Source organism: Pararge aegeria, chromosome 10 (assembly GCF_905163445.1).
Source record: "Pararge aegeria chromosome 10, ilParAegt1.1, whole genome shotgun sequence".
Classification (NCBI taxonomy): Eukaryota; Metazoa; Arthropoda; class Insecta; order Lepidoptera; family Nymphalidae; genus Pararge; species Pararge aegeria.
Genome location: NC_053189.1, coordinates 3,118,801 through 3,138,368, shown reverse-complemented (window position 1 = coordinate 3,138,368; position 19,568 = coordinate 3,118,801). Strand labels below are relative to the sequence as shown.

Below are 19,568 nucleotides of genomic sequence, written 5' to 3'. Positions count from 1 at the left end.
ATGAGGTAGATGTAGTAATTAAAACAGCCATCGCAATGGCAAAAAAATTCCAACTTGAGCTTACAAAGTAGGTCTCAATGCGCATGCGTGCCTAAGCTCGGGAACGTTTTCGCGGGCCGCAGTGCAACGCATTGCGTAACCAAACACCGGCACCGATCGCTTTCATGCATTCAATAGGGAAAATCCGAGGGAAAACCGCATAATGCAGCGCTGCGTCTATTGTCTGTCTCGCTCGGAGTGTATGGGAGTGTATGAAACGCATCGCAGGCTCTCTGTCAGACATTTGGTGAATGCGGTAAGTTACAGACTATGCGCTTAATGTTTATGTACCTACATCACTGTAATGAAAATTAATGATACACTAACTACAACCGGCGGCGTTACGCTTTTTCAGTTAAGTATTTATCCTCATTTACGTGGTATCTAAGGGATAAGAAGAAGTTTTCATTCTCAAAACTATACTCATAGGAATTTAGTATTGTGTAAACAAAAATAAATGATCTTTAATATAGCTCACTACCTTAAATTACCAATTGTATATGTTTGTTTTTTCTCTAGGGTTATAGTTCAATTTTCTAATTTTTCCGTCACAAAGATGAATTATTCTAGATATACGAATGATATAAGTAGGAATTTTGTATAATAACTGGGTTTCCGTTGCGAGACAGACAGTAGTCACCATGTAGCCTTGAACCTACCTCAATGTAATTCTCCTAAGTGTAGGTCGTTAAAACATACTAACTTATAAATGACTACCTATTGCCAGCGTTCTACGTCACGTTACTTAGGGTTTGTACAAATTCCGTGAGAATCGTGTTTTCCTGGGATGAAAATAAAAATAGCTGTATCTTTCTCTCTGTCCTTTCATCAAACTCTATGCAAAATATCAAGTTAATTTGTTGCTTGATTTGGGCGCATAGGAAGGGCAAATAAACCACACTTTCGCATTTATAATATTAGTATAGTTATAATATTAATATTCATATAATTGAATCTTAACGTACTTAAGATAGTTCCGACAGTTTTCGTTCTCATATCTCAATCATGGACGTCGAGGGCTTCGTGACAAAACTCGACTCTCGCCAGTGACGAGACGTTAAAGACGCGTTTATAATGAGCTGAAGACAGCTCTGTGAAGTGATTCTCGATCGAGATAGAGTTCGCAACTAACCCTTGAGAGAATAAAAGTGATTTCATCAAGCCTCATTTTCAACCGATTGACATACAAATGGATGGAATAATCTTCTCATCACACCGGTCTATATTAAAGGAAAATAAAATTTTCTTAAACAAATTATCTCTTTTGTTTTTCTGGCTTTAAACATATTATTCAATGACAGGTGTATAGATAATAAAAGTTTGGATAGGGAAACTTTAGCAGAACAATTTATATATTGGAACTGCGCTCTCGTAGTATTCAGAATTAGGCAGGTGTCAAGGCAAAACAATCATCTCCATCTAGTCACCGGTTACACCAAAAATTTTGTCTAACAGTGCGTACCGATGTGCGCACCAAGTGCAAACGAGGTTTTAGTAAAAAAATACATAATTTGAAACAAAGAATGCGGGCAACAGCTAGTAAAGGTATAATTGCATTTATTCAACACGATTCAGCTTTTGTCCATGCATAGGTACGCATCCGTTCAGATTTCCGCGTCTATTCAGCTTTCCCGGCAAAGAGATATAAAATAAGGACAAGTGTGTTTTACCTACCGTCGACATTCTTGGGCATGCTAACGACAGTGTTCAGCGAGGTTCAAACGCGTTTATAGTGTACACGCTGTGTCAACAAGCTGTCTTATGTGATTTGTGTGTGATTTTATGTCTATCGATGAAAATGTCTCAGAATGTAATGTCACTGTTAAAGTAAGACACCGAATGAAAGTACTTAACCGTTTTCGCAGAGTCACTCTACAGCTATGCTAAAAGAAGCGTTGCAGCAGAGCTAGAATCTTATGAGGGTCTTTCTCAAACTTACGATGCTCCACGCGGCAGAAAAAAGCGTTTTATTCATTATATGCTATGACGTCCTTTCTCAATCATACGATGCTATACGTGGCTGGAAAAGTTAACACGCTTTTCAAAAGCGTTTCAGTGGAGATACATGCTAAGACGGCCTTTTTAAATCTTATAATGCTGTACGCGCATGAATTACATGAATTTTAATTATAATTGCTGAAAGTAATATTTGTCACGGTTTGTGTCCCACTTGGTCCCACCCGCTTGGTGTATGGGAGGGATTTTCAATGTATAGTTTGAAATGTCAAGCGCAATAAACTTTTGCTATTTTCCAAATCACTGACTGCCAGCGAAATCTATAGGGTACTTTTCCGAACACTTACTGAAAATTTTAATTTGAAAATGCAGCTATAATTAATTGATTATAGAATTTAAAAATTCAAAGAGGAAAATGCTAAAATTAAATTATTTCAATAGCCGTGTTGAATTATTGCCAGAACTGGAGAATTTAAAAGAGAAAACTATTAGGTCAAGTGGTATAAGTGAAGGTACATGAAAGAGCTTCATTTGCACGTTCTAAAATAGCTGTTCATGAAAGGCCGTTCATTTGTGGATTTTTAATAAAAGATATTTAAGAAAAATGAATTAAAAGATGCCTTTTCCACCTTACTTTGAAGTTCGTTAAGCGAAATTGTGAAATAATTAAGATGGCAAGGATTAGAGAGAGAAGGTGAAAAAACCACGAGACTTTAATAGTAATATTAGTATCGGTACCTACTAAAAATTAAATCCAAAAGTGTACATAAAATGTTTGTTTCTTAACTTTGTTTGGCTCAACCATCCTAATTTAATCAAGATCGAGGCACAGACCAGAAATAAAATAAGCACAATTATGGCTTTCATTCTGGAGATGGGCACAGGTTATCCTGAAAAAAACAATCATAGCGGATTTCACACGCATAGAGACATGAGAAATCGGAATCACCGCTAAACCAATTGCGGATATATCTATACGTCCTGCTTGCATCCTGGATACACGACTACTTGCAGAGGGAGTTTAAATCTTATCGACCCGGACTAAAAGCCTCAAATATATGTTTATTGTAACGCACTAATCTAAACACGTTTTAGTGAGATTTATAAAACAAATCGTTTGCGTAAAATAGCCTGCTGTAAAATGGAAGGTTCTAATAGCATAATATATTCAACATATTAAAAGCAAGATATTTATATAGCGATGCAAGTTCGTGATCTATAGATGCGAGCAAGGCGCCAAAATGCCATACCTACATAACGCATATAAGACCAAGTAGGTATACATAATATAATGTTACCATTACAGGAAGCTTGCCTGAGTGAAGGTAAACCAGTTCAACGATTAAAACCAGTTAACCAGACAAGCCTCAGGAGCGGTTCTACTGTTTCATCGATTCAATTATATTATAGTTATTACAGGATTTAAAGCTACTACCCGAGATAGGTGCATATCGGACATCGATTTGATATGTTATTGCAATATATGGAAAACTGACTTTATTCGTCATAAATTTAATCTCAAAATAAAATATTGAAATGAATAAATAAATAAAATAAATATACTACGACAATACACATATCGCCATCTAGCCCCAAAGTAAGCGTAGCTTGTGTTATGGGTGCTAAGATGACTGATGAATATTTTGATAAATAATATACGTAAATACTTATAATATACATATAAACACCCAGACACTGAAAAACGTTCATGTTCATCACACAAACATTTTCAGTTGTGGGAATCGAACCCACGGCCTTGGACTCAGAAAGCAGGGTCGCTGCCCACTGCGCCAATCGGCCGTCGAGTCGAATAATATACATAAATACTTATAATATACAGGTAAACACCCAGACAATCATTGAAAATCATTAAAGTGTAGCCTTAGACTCTAAAAGCAGGGGCACAACAGCCCACTGCGCCAATCAGACGTTAAACTCATGCAACAGTGGTTGGAAAGCGGGTTTGTTACCCTGTAGCAGCCGATAGAATAGTACATAATAATCAGTTACTTTTATTCCATAACCTTTTCCTTTGATCAATCATAGTCATCATCGTCATATCAACCCATTACCTGAGATAAATACTTTTAGAGAAATAACAAAGTGGTCATGATAAATACGCAGTGACCAACCGTAACATCAGCTGTGTTTATATTTAAGGTCAAATGGGTCACGGGTTACTATGGCAACCAAAAAAAGTTATAAGTAATATTAAACCAATACTACACACAAACGTTCATACGAATACAGAAACACGGGTAAATGCGCTTGCAAGTTTTTGCAAAAGTGATGCCAATTTTTTTAAGTTGACTTTTATATAAAAAACTGTATTAATTTCTCATAAATAAATAATAAATAAATAAATATACTACGACAATACACACACCGCCATCTAGCCCCAAAGAAAGCGTAACTTATGTTATGGGTGCTAAGATGACTGATGAATATTTTTTCAATGAATAATATACATAAATACTGATAAAATACATATAAACACCCAGACACTGAAAAACATTCCTGTTCATCACACAAACATTTTCCAGTTGTGGGAATCGAACCCACGGCCTTTGACTCAGAAAGCAGGGTTGCTGCCCACTGCGCCAATCGGCCGTCAAATAATATAAGTGATACGTTTTTTTTATGTAGTAATAATTGACGGACCAAGCTGATGACCCACATGATGGCAAGTGGAGAACCATCGTCTATAAACCGAGCAACACTTCGCAGGGCATGCAAGGAGCGCATCCAGCAACATGCCGCCCCGTGTCCATCAATTTGAGGAGTAGCTGTCTAGCCGTATGTTCTTGTAATTACACCGGCAACCACGCTTTTAAGACCTGAACATAGCACAGAACAAGCTACTAGAGTACCAACCCCCCCCCCCCCCCCCCTCCCCCCCTTCTACAGATACACAGCGAACAGCACAGTAGAAGCAAAAGCATACATTCGTATCCATACAACACCCCCTAAATCGAACCCAAGAACTCGTGATCCGATCATGCTGACTACTTAACCGAAGTGTGTCGTCGCCTGCCATGTTGCATTATCGAAAAATGTAAAATATTTTTTATATCAGCACGTGTATTTAACATTTTGTGCAACGAAATCTGTATGTACACGTCAAGTTTATTATCGTATGGATGTATGGAAATATGCTCTAAAGGTGAAGCCGGTTTCGATGTTCGAAAATAGCTCTTATTCACAATGTAATTAAAGTATAAAGTACCTATTTCTTCATCGGAAATTCGGTTGCTAACGCACATATAAGTGGTTTTAGTTGAAATTTAGTCCTTACTTTCTACAGTAGGTATAAATGTTATCTGAAAATATAGGTATGCAACTAACAATTTTTATATATTCGTATAATATTATTAGGACCGAATATGCCTATAGATTGCATCTCCCTTAATTCTGAAGAGGTAAATGTCCTGCAGTGGGACATTGATAGGGAAAAAAAGCTAGGACTAGAATCCCAACGCCAGTTGAGAAAGTTATCATCCTCAAAAACCGATATTCATCATAAGAACTATTGCAACTAAGCACTCCTTCAAAGGAGTCACCTTGTATTAGATTTGTATACTCGCAATCGTAGAAACTTTTTCAAGTATCGAAACACTGGTACGTCAAAGCAAAACGGACCAAACGTTGCTCAGTGTAGAGTTGCAAATTCAGTTATAGTGTTTTTTATTTTGCCAAGAGCCCTTTGCTGTAAATGTTTGAACGAGTTTGGACATTAAATTAAAACAAGAACTATAAATTCCATTTTACTCAGACGTTACACAAGCATTGATAGTCCAAACCTACCTTCAGATAGGAGCGTACAGTTCATAATTATACTAAGGGTACAAAACGGAATGACAAAGCGGTGTGATTGAACCACTACCTGCGGCGGGGGTACATAAATAGTCAAAATGATAATGAAGGTCTCTTCTAGAGGATAATGTCTTAGCAACAACACTTAATTTTAATATGTAACAGCAGATAAATCCATGTCAAGGGTCAATTTCTTTAGAGAAAGTTAATCTTACGTGGCGATAATCCACTGTAGTGTCAGGTAGGTCATACTTTAATAATATTTATATTCAACATATGAATGTAGCTATGCAAACAATATGCTACATATTATTCGATAAAAAAAATTGAAAGCTTTACATTTATTTTCGAAAAAAATGATCTGATTAAAAAAAGCGCCAAGGATGTGTAATGCGCGTCGTCGTGGGTTTACCAATTTTTGAGGTTTTAAAGAAAATGTAGATATCTATTATCTAACTAATAAAATATAATATAGGTTACACCAGCAAATATATTATACCTTTGCAATGAAATTTAATTTAGAAATTCTTATAAGAATCTTGCTGGTAAAATAAAAAAAACTCGAACGTAGGCACGCACTTCTTTGACGTTTTAAATCACAAAAAAATTAGTTTATGCCTTCTAAAAATAATATTATTAAAATTATGAACATTATATAAACACTAGCTCAAAAAAAGGAATGGAAATATTTACTTTTGGTAGTCAACTCTAATTAGGATTTTTTTTAAATACAATACATAAGATAAGAATCAACTGTGCTGGATTAATGTTAAACCACGATAAGTATATGGTATCTTCAATGTACGAAAGTAAGAAATGTAATGTATATTCTAATTAATAATTAATTTAAATCTTCTTGAATTAAATTTGCAGTCCATCTAATGTATTTGAATTATAAAAAATCAAGATCATTTTTTAAAAGATTTAAAGTTAAAGACAAAGTTTTACCAGTAGTTACTTCCATTACACCCTAATTAATTTTATAAGTTGTTTTTGTATTATGTTTAGTTTTGGTGTGTAATAAAGAATTTTATTATTATTACTTTTGTAAATAAATTTTTAAAAAGGCTCTATCTTGCATAATCATATCCATGTATCAGAATATTCTAGTGAAATTTCAGGTGTGGCATAGTTTAATAACATGTCCGTTATGTTATTTCAGCCTACTTCTTAAAATATCAATGTGTCATACTTGATATCATGGACTCATGAGTAAACTACTTGTCAATGAATTACATCTATAAAATAAATTTCATAACCCTATATTCATGTTTAAAGCAAGTTAATGGAATTGTTTCTGCTACCTCGTTGAAATTTATTGTTTTAGATTTAATATCACAAATGTTCAATCGTCTAAAAATCTTTTTTTATATGTTTTATAAATACTATGTAATAAACATAATACAATAACAATTTAGTTTGGAAACAACAAAATACAAATATTATTGTGGCCACTTGCTCACATCTGCAAATTTGAAGACTTCCTAGAGCCCATACGGAGATCCCTGAGATGTAAACAGCTACCCGTCTATTTTGGGAGGGCCCACAGACTATAAGATATAATCTTAATATGACTGCCAAAGTAAGATTCCTTACAGACTATAAGTTAATTTGACTGCCAAAGTACCTGTGTTCACCTGAAGAGGCTCCTACTACACATAAATACATCATCCCAACCATTGCAATGCAGCAGTGTCCAAGACTATCCCGTTTAATTTACCATCTGGCCTATTAATGTCCCAAAGCAAAGGCATATTCTCTCATAGGAAATGCATTTAGAGCCTAGAAACTTTAAACTGTTCCAATGCGGGTTGAAAGACTACTGTTCCCGGTAGAAGACGGGCTGATAGGTTGGCGGAGAATCTACCAGCCAATATTTTATTTAAGTTTAAATTCTAGTGAATTGCAAAATGTAAATTTAATATTTAGTTAAGTTTTGATATAGGTTAAAGTAAAGAATAGAACAAAATAAAAATAATCTTTTCTTATAAGAATCCTGTTAGATTTTTGAATAGATATTTAATATTTATATCTACAAAGGGTATTCTATGATGTAACTTTCACATCACAAAATATGTTATAAACTAACAATAATCAATAAGTATTTATTAAATACCTATTAAATAAGTACATTTTCATTTTAAATTCATCCTTAAAATTTTACTCTTTAATATTTGTATTTTATGGTTATTGGACACCAAAATTGACAGTCTTATAAACTTTTAAATAAACTATGAATTAGTTTACTTGACTTTTGTTAGTTTACAAAAAATTTTGAAGTGAGACGGTCAATAAAATCAGAAAAATACATGTACAATTCTGTGACCAACAGAAAAATTTTACACTGTCTAATCCTAAAACATGAAGATATTTAAAATCTACACACTTAAGCTCTGCCTGATTAAAATAGAGTTTAATTGTAATTATAGTAGTGTTGAAGGGGTTTAAACTCACCTTTGGGTCCAAGCCATATTCTAAGAGTTTGCGGTAATCCGGAGTTCGGCCAGCATCCTCTTTGCCGGGGATCTCTTCAATGGATATTTCTCCATTGCCCTCCGCCATTCTGCACAATTATTAATTCTTTGAGCACCCACTACACTTACACAGTTTTAAATTAAACGCGCCACCGGCGTAGCGTTTACTTTCAAACTAAATTTATAAAGACCAACCCACTGAGAGGCGAGCGACCCTCTCAGAGCTTGGGTACAGAGATGATGTCACGTAGTGTGAGCACCATCAAGAGAGAAAAATTAAGACAATGCTAATATTATACCACAAAACTGTTATCATACTTCGTTAATTGTGTATGCGAATAATTATGCAAGAACAACAACAATATTTACCTTATTTTACAATTTTTTGTAATTTTGGAAGAAATGACAACTCTTTAGTCCGAAAAACAAAAAAACAAATGATGTTCAAACATAAGAAACTGTGAAACAATAGGATTCTGCACTCCTCATTCCATCCGGGTAAAAGCGGATTTTTAAAAAGCGAATGCTCGGGTCATCGCATTCTTCTAGTGATGTGAACCGAATTTTGAAGCCTAAAATGAAAATTTGTATTACAACAACAAAAAGTTAACAACTACACTTAACAACATAAAGGATATTCGAAATCCGGCGGTCAATGACCGAAATAACACAGAGTATAATCGAAGTTCTTTTAAATTGTTTCACACTACACTTTTTAACGAACAGTCACTTTAAAATCACTTTTATAGTCCTTTTGTATCAAAATAACAGCAGCACTAGTAACTTTCCGCGCATAAAACTTTAGCAAATGCAAAACTGCAATAAGTTGAGAGTGCAACTGCATTGCACTCGATAAGAACCGGCCGGCGCGCGCCAGATTTCCAAGTAGAATCCAATTGGAATGAGCACATAAGATGCCAGAAGATAGTAAACACTACAACACACTATCACTTTGCAATATAATAGACCTGGAACACTGTACACGAAAATAATTACCTATTAATTTTGCTAGTTGGTGGCCGAGACAGATATGGCGGCACCGCGCGACGTCAACGTGACCGCCAGTACGGGGTTCTCATAACGACGCGCGCGACATGCAACGAGGAGTGCATTCAAACTTTCAAAGGTATGTAATTTGTTTAAAAAAGTTTTAAACAATCTCTCTGCTTTCAGAATAAATGCGGCCGCAGCGAGTGATGAGATACTTTTATTGCACAGAGAGTTTTTGCAATGATTGCGAATAATTTTGAATGTGAAAGAGCGCGGCGCGTCGCGCAAGGCTGCCGGCCGCGAGGTGAGACAGGCTAGCGGCAAGACGGCGGCGAGTGAGAAGCCGAGAGCGAAGGGGGGAGGGTGTTGCAACCGGCGGTGCAGGCGTGCAGCAGCGACGACGCCGCACCGAGCTCGCTTGCATACTTGCATATACACTCACACTCGCAAACCCTCTGACCTTCGTTACTTCAAGTCGTAATCGATTCACTTCACAGTAGAGTTTGCCTTTGTTAAACATAGTTTCTTTCATAAACTTAAACGAACAAAAGTTTTATAAATGCTTATAAACTATTACCCATATTAAAAAAACCGATAACGAATTTATTATTATCAACCTACATTATAATCAATTTATTTATCTTGTAAGAATCATTAAGATACGGAAATAATTTTTATCAAATTAGAACTTGCTTATTGGAAAACTAGACAAAAATAATGCAAATTAGAATTTTCTCAAACACACCTTCACATACCTAATCACACAAATATTCTAATAGTACTAGAATAGAATAGAATAATTTAAAAAACATGCCAATTTATAACTAACCCATTAAAAGTATGATACAAATAAAAGCAAATCGCACCACACGATCCGAAAAGATCACACGGTTACTAATCGACTACAGCCAATAGTGGAACAAGGTTCATTACTCTTTGATATGGAAACGAAGGGATAAAAGAGTTAATCGCAATAACCCCCTTGCTTTAGTTCGCTTCACCTGCTGATTATTGAAGCCGTATGTATTCGCGACACATACACAAAACTGGCCTTCGTACTTTACGTGTATGTGTAAGAAACTTGGATCTGTATCCGCCGCATAATACATATGTGGGTAGATACTTAGATAGAGCGGCTACTGCGGGTGCTTTGCTTTGTGCGAACGCATTTCCAAAGCAGTCCTTTCACCGCGAAATGAATCTTACACGAGGCCTATGTCGCGTTGAGAATCGATAGTTCATCCAGACTCGCATCACAAAGAACTCGAGTGTAGTAGGTACGTATGGTGTAGCGGCACGACAGACACACTTCCTTTCTCACATTTTCTTGATATCAATAGCGTTAAAATACAAGCTGTAAAACGACCTCTGCTCGAGTTTCCGGTGGGTTAAGAAAGGTTTAGCTCACCTCACACGTCTGTTTTATTCATATTCGATGAATACGAATAAAACAGACGTATAGATACGACTCATTATGTTAGGCCGTACCTACTTATAAAAAATTCTTTAAAACCTCTTTTAACACAAAAAATTTAACTTTAACTTTCAAAAAGATGCACATCACTATTTCGAAATTTGTTAATTAAATGTCATTTTGACAGTTATAATTTTTTATAATGTCTATTTTTTATTTTTTTTTATACTTACCTAATCAGCCAGGAAAAGTACCTTACATCTTTCGATTAAAGTTAGACCTCTATAGTAAAAAGTATACAATAATATAGTAGAACTCGACTATCATGAAAAGTTTTCTTCAATCAACCTTCAAGACGAACAAACGCGCCAAACGTATCCAAATTGTTACTCGCTGTTTCTCGTAAGGACCTTAGAAATAGCGCGAATCATCCGTCACGGACATCTATAAATACCCATTTTGCAAATACACACAGCATCGCAGACCGCGCCGGCCGCGCCGAGTAGTCGCGTACTACATTCGCGATAAGGCACTTAGTGCGTATTTTAAACACGTCAACAGTTCGTTGACCCGCGCCGTTTCGCACCGTACGTTGCCGAATTATTGTGTCTGTAGCAGTAATATTGTAGGTCGACCTCGTCTCTTGCGCTACCTGATTGATGACGTCAGAGGGCCCCACCGCCGAGGTGGTGACGTCATCCCGCCAAAAACTACCGACCCAACTAAACTAGCCGGTGTTTCTAGTTCTATGAAAACATAATACGGTATTCAAAAACTATATTCATTATAATACCGGCCCTAATCTAACCTGTCATATTGAATAGCAAAGTAGGTACGTACCTATTCGTACGCCACATTTGTAGGTATGTGTGTCGAGGTCAATGCTTTTACCAAATTCAAGGGTAAATGTATTTACAACGATTTGTTTGAGTATGTAAAATTATCGTTTACATAATCAAATTAAAAATATAGGTGGTAGTGTGTCTATTTGCTGTTTACTTATTGCTTGAATTCAATCAAACTGGGTGGGTATAGTCTAAATTCATAATCTCAATTGAAGGGCGTCCACTGATTAGGTCGGTACCTACATCGGTATTGTGTGGTATTTTCCAGGTTCCACTGTCAAGTGGCAACGTGCTATTTCTTCGTCGCTAACAGTGAGTTTTCGAACCCTTTGGACTCCACCGGTCCTTTGTCCTTGTCTGTACCAACCGTTGGCAATAATTCAGATTCGCTAATTAAGCTGCGTCGCTTACTCGTTACGTTATGTCGTTTGATCACTTAGACACCTGCGTATCAATACAAAAATAAGAAGAGCAGCAGAAGAAACAGACTTATCGATATTGCTAAACGAGCCGCAAAGCTGGAATGATAATAAGCAGGGTATATGGCTCAAAGAACCGATGGATACTGGGTCATCAAACGTACTGTAGTGGTGAACCCGCCGGGGACTGGTATACAAGGCGTTGGTAGACTCTCGACTCGCAAGGAGCGCATGGTGCAAGCCCGTGGGATTTTGAACTATCTTCAAAATATATTCAAAAGTCTATGTCCAGCAGTGGATGAACAAACCATCACACATTGTCATCGTAGACGGCCGATTGGCGCAGTTTGCAGCGACCCTGCTTTCCGAGCCCAAGGCCGTGGGTTCGATTCCCACTACTGGAAAGTGTTTGTTTGATGAGCATGAATGTTTTTCAGTGTCTGGGTGTTTATATGTACATATATATTCTAAGTATTTATGTGTATAATTCATAAAAATATTCATCAGGCATCTTAGTACCCATAAAACAAGCTACGCTTACTTTAGGGCTAGATGGCGATGTGTGTATTGTCGTTGTATATTTATTTATTTATTTATTTATCGTACCAGAACGCTGAATACAATGTTAGGGTTAAGATATTTTTTGCACAACCGTCCGATCTAAAATCGTCTGATGATATGCGAATTGGAATTTCAAATCGCAATTAGTCTGTGGAAGCATCCCATTGTCAGAGAGGTTCTCGACCTCCGCCGGGTGCCACAGTTTGGCAAGTATACAGTACGGAAGTTTCGACGCTTTATTTTAATTATACTATAATATTATTTTAGATTTTTAGGAAGAAAAGCGAGATTAGGAAATTTCCCCGCGTTGCCTAGGCCCGCCTCTAAGCTAGCTACAGACAAAGCTAAAAAGAATTGAAAAAAGTGAAAATACCAAATTTATGTATTTAAAAGTGAAATACTTTTCTTCAAACTTCTTTTCCGTATTTAACCCGTCGACCACCATTCATTGGTTGAGCGTACAGTCCCAGTATTGAAAGACTTAAAATGATTAATATGATAATAGAATCCACAGCTCCAGTAGCTATAGCCTATAAAAAATATCAGGACCAAAAGCTGCGAGGTAGGATCCTTAAAACCCCCTCTCCCATGAGAGAGAATACCTTTTTTTTGGGTGGAAAAGCTTCATGTCTACCTCCGACCCTTCGTCCTTCGTCAGGACGGAGGTTACATGAATTAATTAATAAAGTTAGAAGTAGTGAAGTTTGTGGAAGTGGAAGAACTTCCGCCATGCTCATTTCTGCCGCTAAGCAGCACAGTTGCAATGCTTTTTTCCGGTTTGAAAAGCGTTGTTGCCAGTGTTATTACTGGCGCATGAGGCTTAATACCTACATGGCATGTTGCAGGGCGAGTTCCTTGGATACCCTACTAAGCGTTGCCTAGTTTATAGGCTTTGGTTTTCCACTTACCATCAGGTGGGCCATCCGCTACGTCCATCAAGTAACACTTAAAAAAAAATAACACATTTATATAGTGATAGTTGATGAGAGCTTTTACTCTGTCTGTTTGTCCCGTCTAAACCACTAACAGGCGGAACTGATTTTGATGGGACTTTCACAGGCAGGTATAGTGTATATGACACAAGGAGTACCATCGGTAAAACTCTTATCATTATTTTAAAAATAGAAAAGATTTTTTCGGACCCTCAACATTTCGCCCCTAATATATCTTCAGATAGGTAGACATTTAAATGAATGTAATAATAATAATTACAGTAAACCAAGATGAAGATTAAGACGCATGTAATGGTGGACACGATTATTATGTTATGTTCTTAAACAAAAACCTCTTTGCATTTAATTTAAAAAAGTTTGAAAAGCGCGAGACTCGGTTCTTGGGGTTCCGTGCCTAAAAAGCACGTCATCACCGTCAACCCATCTACAGGCCCACTTCCACGCTGGCCAAGTATGCTAGTACGCTGTCATACTTGGCCAGCGTACTGCCAAGTCAAAGGACTAATAGTCGGAAAATACGATTGGAAAGACTTTTTCTTTTGAACGCTAAATAGAAAGTATAAATAAATAATAGTAATTTATAACAATATGATAGACTTTATTATTTTACAAATGAGTTTAAACTTGACAACACAAAGCGTTGCAGTAAAATAATTCCCACCCAAGTTCACACGCGCACACAGGACGTGTTAACGCGATTTCAAGTCATTGCAATAAATTATTGTTGCCAATTTTCTTTAAGGTTTTTTTTTTATTTGAACACTAACAGTTATGTTATTTGAAATTATACTTTTCTTTAGAGGCGTTCACTATTTTTTGAACCAACACCAAGTGAGCTATTTAAAAACATTAATAAAGCGTTGCTGTAAAATAATTCCCACCCAAGTTCACACGCGCACACTGGCACGTGTTAACGCGATTTCAAGTCATTGCAATAAATTATTGTTGCCAATTTTCTTTAATGTTTTTTTTTATATGAACACTAAAATTTATGTTATTTGAAATTACACTTTTCCTTAGAGGTGATACTATTTTTTTTAACCGACAAGTGACCAAGCTTCTGATCGCAATTTCAGCTGGTGGTAAGTGTGACAGTTTAAGATGGTAGCGGGCTAACCTGTTAGGGGAATACAAATTATATCAAGCGCATACGCCTAGTAGGGTTCTACGTGGTATTCTACGGGACGCTATTGCCCGTTTTAAAGCCAGCTGTAATCCGTATGTCCATATCGGTATATATTAGGTGATTGCTAGAGAAAAAAAAACGTTTCACAAACTTTAGTGATGTCTACCGACGTTAGGCGCTGCCTACAGTTACGACCCCGATTCAGCGGATCGTTAAGTTAAGGGGACTGCTAAGGTAATACTTGAAAGATGACGAACATATAGAATCGTTTTTTTTATAACCCATATAAATTTATATGAAAAATTAAAATAGGAAATACAAACACAAAATACCAAATCTTGTGGCAAGAACCATAGACAAGTTTGGTATTATGAGTTGCCTAGTCAAAATCAAATGTACTTATGCTTAGAAAAGTTAATTGATTAGCCGTTACTTACTTAGGTCTTGCTCAAACGCTTGGTGGCATTTTTCGTAGTGGATGGGTGGCTTTGGCCTTGGTCCACCCATATGACAAAATTTTACCATCCAAATATTTTGACAAAAAATGTCCTGGCCTTACAGCTAGCCTTGCCTTAAAGTGATACCATAAACGTTTCGTTTTCAAGCTATAGATTGGGATCCCTAAAAATGACGGATGGTCCCGTTTCCTCGATGAACAAATGCTCCCGACCATATGGCAGGCCGGCCCGACGAACTTACTCATTACTAGAGATCTTAACTCGCCGAGTCTCATTACTCAAACGACTTACTGCTTTACCGGCTCCTATAAATTTAAAATTTCACATTCGAAAATTCTTTATTTTCATATAACTAGCGGTCGCCCGGTCGTCGATAATCGATTGTTCTATGTTCGATTACGTCAATTATAATATAAATTAATTAATTACAATGTCAACTTTATGTCCGATGCTATATAATGACAATGAATTTAATTTAGGCCTTAAGTACCAGCAAAGTACTCATCTACGGAATAATAACACTTTTCAGTAAGATATTGTTTTAATTTGCGTTTCAGCTTATATGTACTAAGATTTTTATTATTATTATTATTTAACTCTTTATTTGTACACCACAATGAAGTTAGAAAAAAAAAAAACAATAGAAATACAAAGACAGAAGTAGAATACAAAAGACGGCCTTATCGCTTAGTAGCAATCTCTGCCAGGCAACCTTTGGATTAGGACAAGATGAGAGAGAGCGGACAGGTGGTGTAAAGTTATTATAAACGTACATTCAAATAGCTAAATACAAATACATAAACAAAATTGCACAAATAAGAAAAATATAATCAATAAATATAAAATAATAAACGAATATATACTCAATCATACATAAATACTTATGAACATGGAATGCATGGGCCTGGAATGCCCTCCCATCTTCCGTCTTCCCTGATACCTATAATCTGGGTACCTTCAAATCAAGAGTGAATAGGCATCTTCTAGGCAAGCGCGCTTCATCTTAGGCTGCATCATCATTTACCATCAGGTGTGATTGCAGTCAAGCACTTGTCTATATACTTTAAAAAAAAAAAAAAAAAGAACATATAGATAATAAAAATAAACATAATCAAGGTATAATAAATCAGTCAGCTCCCCGGTAATTTATTCTAAATCTTAGGTGCCATATTAAAAATACTTTCCAAATATTTTTCAGATATTTTAATTTGTAGCTATGACGTAAAATTGGTATTCTGTTATAAATTAAAAGATGCGTGTTTTCAAAAATTCCAGCCTGAAGTATTGTTTTGTTTTATAATGTAGACTACTAAATCATCATCATCATAACAAACGGGCCACTGCAGGGCACGGGTCTCTTTCTACATTGAGAAGGGTTTAGGCCACACTCCAAAACGCTGGTCCAGTGCGGATAGGTTGACGTCTTTGAAGAATGTCGTCTTTATGGAGAAATATCAGTCAAAAATCAAGTTAAACGGTTGTTAAGTTAGGGCGTGAAGCAAGGACAAACAAAAAACACACTTTCGCATTAATAATATTAATACATAATATCGTCTATAATCTATAAGCATGAACTAACATCCTAGCTTGTACTAGAAAAAGGGGTATCGGTTACTTGTTAAGACACAGAGGGAAACCTTTCAGTACCGCCCAGAGTTAACGTTTACATACCAGACTGGTGCATTGTTCTTACTTAATAATACAAGCCTTTGTCTTAGATATTATGAAATATGAGACGTCATAATACCGTGTCATAGGTCAAACTGGTATAGAATGGAACAAAAAACGTGTAATGTACGCGAGATTTGAACTGAAATAATGCACGAATGTTTTTTTAATCTTGAAAAAGGAGTTTACAATATTGGATGTTTTTATTTAAATTTGAATGTTTGTTCGGACATAGCTCCAAAATTTATAGACGGACTAGCTGTTGTCTGCGTACTTTGTCCGAGTTTGTTACGATTTTTTGACAAATCCCTTGGGAATGTTCAACCGCGATTGCTTGCTATAAATATGCTTGTTTACGCAATCAAACGAAATAACATCACACCTGCAGCACCTCGAAAAGTTTACGTAGATGGATTAAGTTTACCAGGGTAAACCCACATTTTCTATCTAAGCTAGTTGTAGCACATTTAACATCGTTTTGAACGTATTGATTAAAAAAAAATATATTTACTTCTGGCAGGAGACAAAAATTATATCCCCCCATTATATCCTCTTAACGTGTCCACCTACTTAAACACAGGACCATGGAATAGGAGAAATTTACCCCCGTTTATTATTACACATATATCATTTGGGTATTATATTAGACAGCCGATTGTCTCAGTTTGCAGCAAACCTGCTTTCTGAGCCCAGGGCCGTGGGTTCGATTCCCACAACTGGAAAATGTTTGTGTGATGAGCGTGAATGTTTGTCAGTGTCTGGGTGTTTATATGTATATTCTAAGTATTTATGTATATTATTATTCATAAAAATATTCATCAGTCGTCTTAGTACCCATAACACAAGCTACGCTTACTTTGGGGCTAGATGGCTGTGTATGTTTTGTCGTAGTATATTTATTTAATATTTATTATTATTTCCAGTTATGCGCCAGTGCTCTGGGAGTGGATAAAGATAATTTTTTATCCTTTCCCCGGATATAATTGTCTCCTGCCCACGCCTACCGTGCTCGTGGGTAGTTGGTATTATGATTATTTATTAAAAAACCCACTTTTGGGTTTTTCTTTTGTTTTTTTTATAGTAATAATAAACGGCCCAAGCAGATGGCACACCTGATGGCAATTGGAAAACCATCGCCTATAAACAGATGTACTGTTCACAGGGCAAGCAAGGAACACATCCTGCAAAGTGCCACCCATCAATCTAAGGCGTAGGTGATAAGCCCATTATCCTATCCGAGTTATATATCAATTTTAGGATAGGCAGTGCTTTTATACATGTATGAAGTGCACGCCACTGAATACTGCTTAGCGGCAGAAATAGAACCTGCTTTCTAAGCCCAAGGCTGTGGGTTCAATTCCCATAATTGGAAAATGTTTTACTACTACTGCTAGCTTTGGAAGTAGTTTTTTTTTTTTTTTTTCTATGGAGCAGCAACGATTCCATTATGCCTACATTGTGCAGTTTACTAGTGAAACTGCCTGGTTGGTAAAGTGTTTACTCTCGCCTATAAGAGATGATGAAGACCACTTTTTGCATGCGCATGTTTGTCACGAGGGACTCGTTACCACCCTACCGTCAACCGCGTAGAAACGGGGGTACCATACCCCAAACAGGTTAGCCAACTACCGTCTCTGAGTGCATCCATATATAGAATTTAATGTAGGTACCATAAAAGTGTATACTAATGCACCATAAAGGTTAGTACAGAGTTTTTGTATGTAAACAATGAATTATTCATTGCACTTAGATTACTTAACGAAAATAAACGTCTAAATCGATGTAGATTTAACGGATCTATATCTCCGTCAAATCACATAGATTTAAGTCGGTTCTGGCCCATTAACTACCAGTATATATAATACGACAATACACACAACGCCATCTAGCCCCAAAGTAAGCGTAGCTTGTGTTATGGGTACTGAGATAGCTGATGAATAATTTTTTATGAATATAATACACATAAATACTTATAATATAGATACAGATAAACACCCAGACACTGAAAAACATTCATGTTCATCACACAAACATTTTCCAGTTGTGAGAATCGAACCCACGGCCTTCTCACTCAGCAGGGTCGCTGTCCACTGCGCCACTCGGCCGTCAAATTATATTTATTTAATTAATTGTCTCAGAAAAACTTTAAAAAAAGTCGTTTAACTAAGAGCAAAAAGATGTTCTTTTTGCTCTTAAACTCTTAGTTAAACGATAGGTATTCGTAGCATACTTATCTTATTGAATTCATTCGTAATACCCCTTGTGGATGTAGTGAGCGAATTTTTAAATTCATTCATCTTTGCGTGGAACTATAGGACAGTAGGGACTCTTTATTATTTGACACTTAAGATAACCGCGCTACACTAAACGATGCTTAACTACACAAAGATAAGATCGACCGGGCTTCTGCCGAAGTGTTATTTGAGTAAGTGTAATTAAATAACACTTCCGGGGCCCCAAGTCTGCTATAACAATTGTGTTACAGTGGTCGGTCAGTGACAAAACTTATACTAATTGAACTGACCCTGTTCCGAGTATCTTGTGTAATACAGTAAGTGAAATGGTTTGGTTTGTCAATAAATAAGGGCTGATGATTAATGATTTTATTAATGGTACTTTAGATATTTTTGAAATGAAAAAAAAAGGCAAGTATAACTGTGAAACAATGAGAGCCTTACTTTAATTACTCTCAATTTTCGGAGCTATCGGCTTAAGAAATTGCTTTAACCATGAAGGAAAACAGCTTGAGGAAGTCTGCATGCCAAGGAGTTCTCCATAATGTTCTCAAGAGCGTGTGAACTCTAGTATGCCCACTTGGCCAGCGTGGTTGACAACAGCCTAAAACCGAGAGA

At 36.4% G+C, this 19,568-nt stretch overlaps 1 protein-coding gene across 11 annotated transcripts in view; it reads right to left on the bottom strand.

The window, feature by feature from the left end:
- The window catches only part of LOC120626980 (heterogeneous nuclear ribonucleoprotein R), a 35,792-nt gene extending 26,180 nt beyond the window's left edge, over positions 1 to 9,612 (bottom strand). For 2 of the 11 annotated variants that reach the window (XM_039894812.1, XM_039894810.1), the window contains exons 1-3: positions 9,279 to 9,608; positions 8,652 to 8,854; positions 8,263 to 8,371 (exon numbers count right to left, since the gene is read on the bottom strand). In XM_039894812.1, coding sequence (XP_039750746.1) covers positions 8,263 to 8,370 — 108 coding nt within the window. In that variant the 5' untranslated portion in view covers position 8,371; positions 8,652 to 8,854; positions 9,279 to 9,608. Of the gene's footprint in view, positions 1 to 8,262; positions 8,372 to 8,651; positions 8,855 to 9,278 lie in introns of all 11 variants that reach the window. The other 9 variants (XM_039894816.1, XM_039894815.1, XM_039894808.1 and 6 more) reach the window with 8 other exon arrangements.
- Positions 9,613 to 19,568: the final 9,956 nt, after the last annotated feature.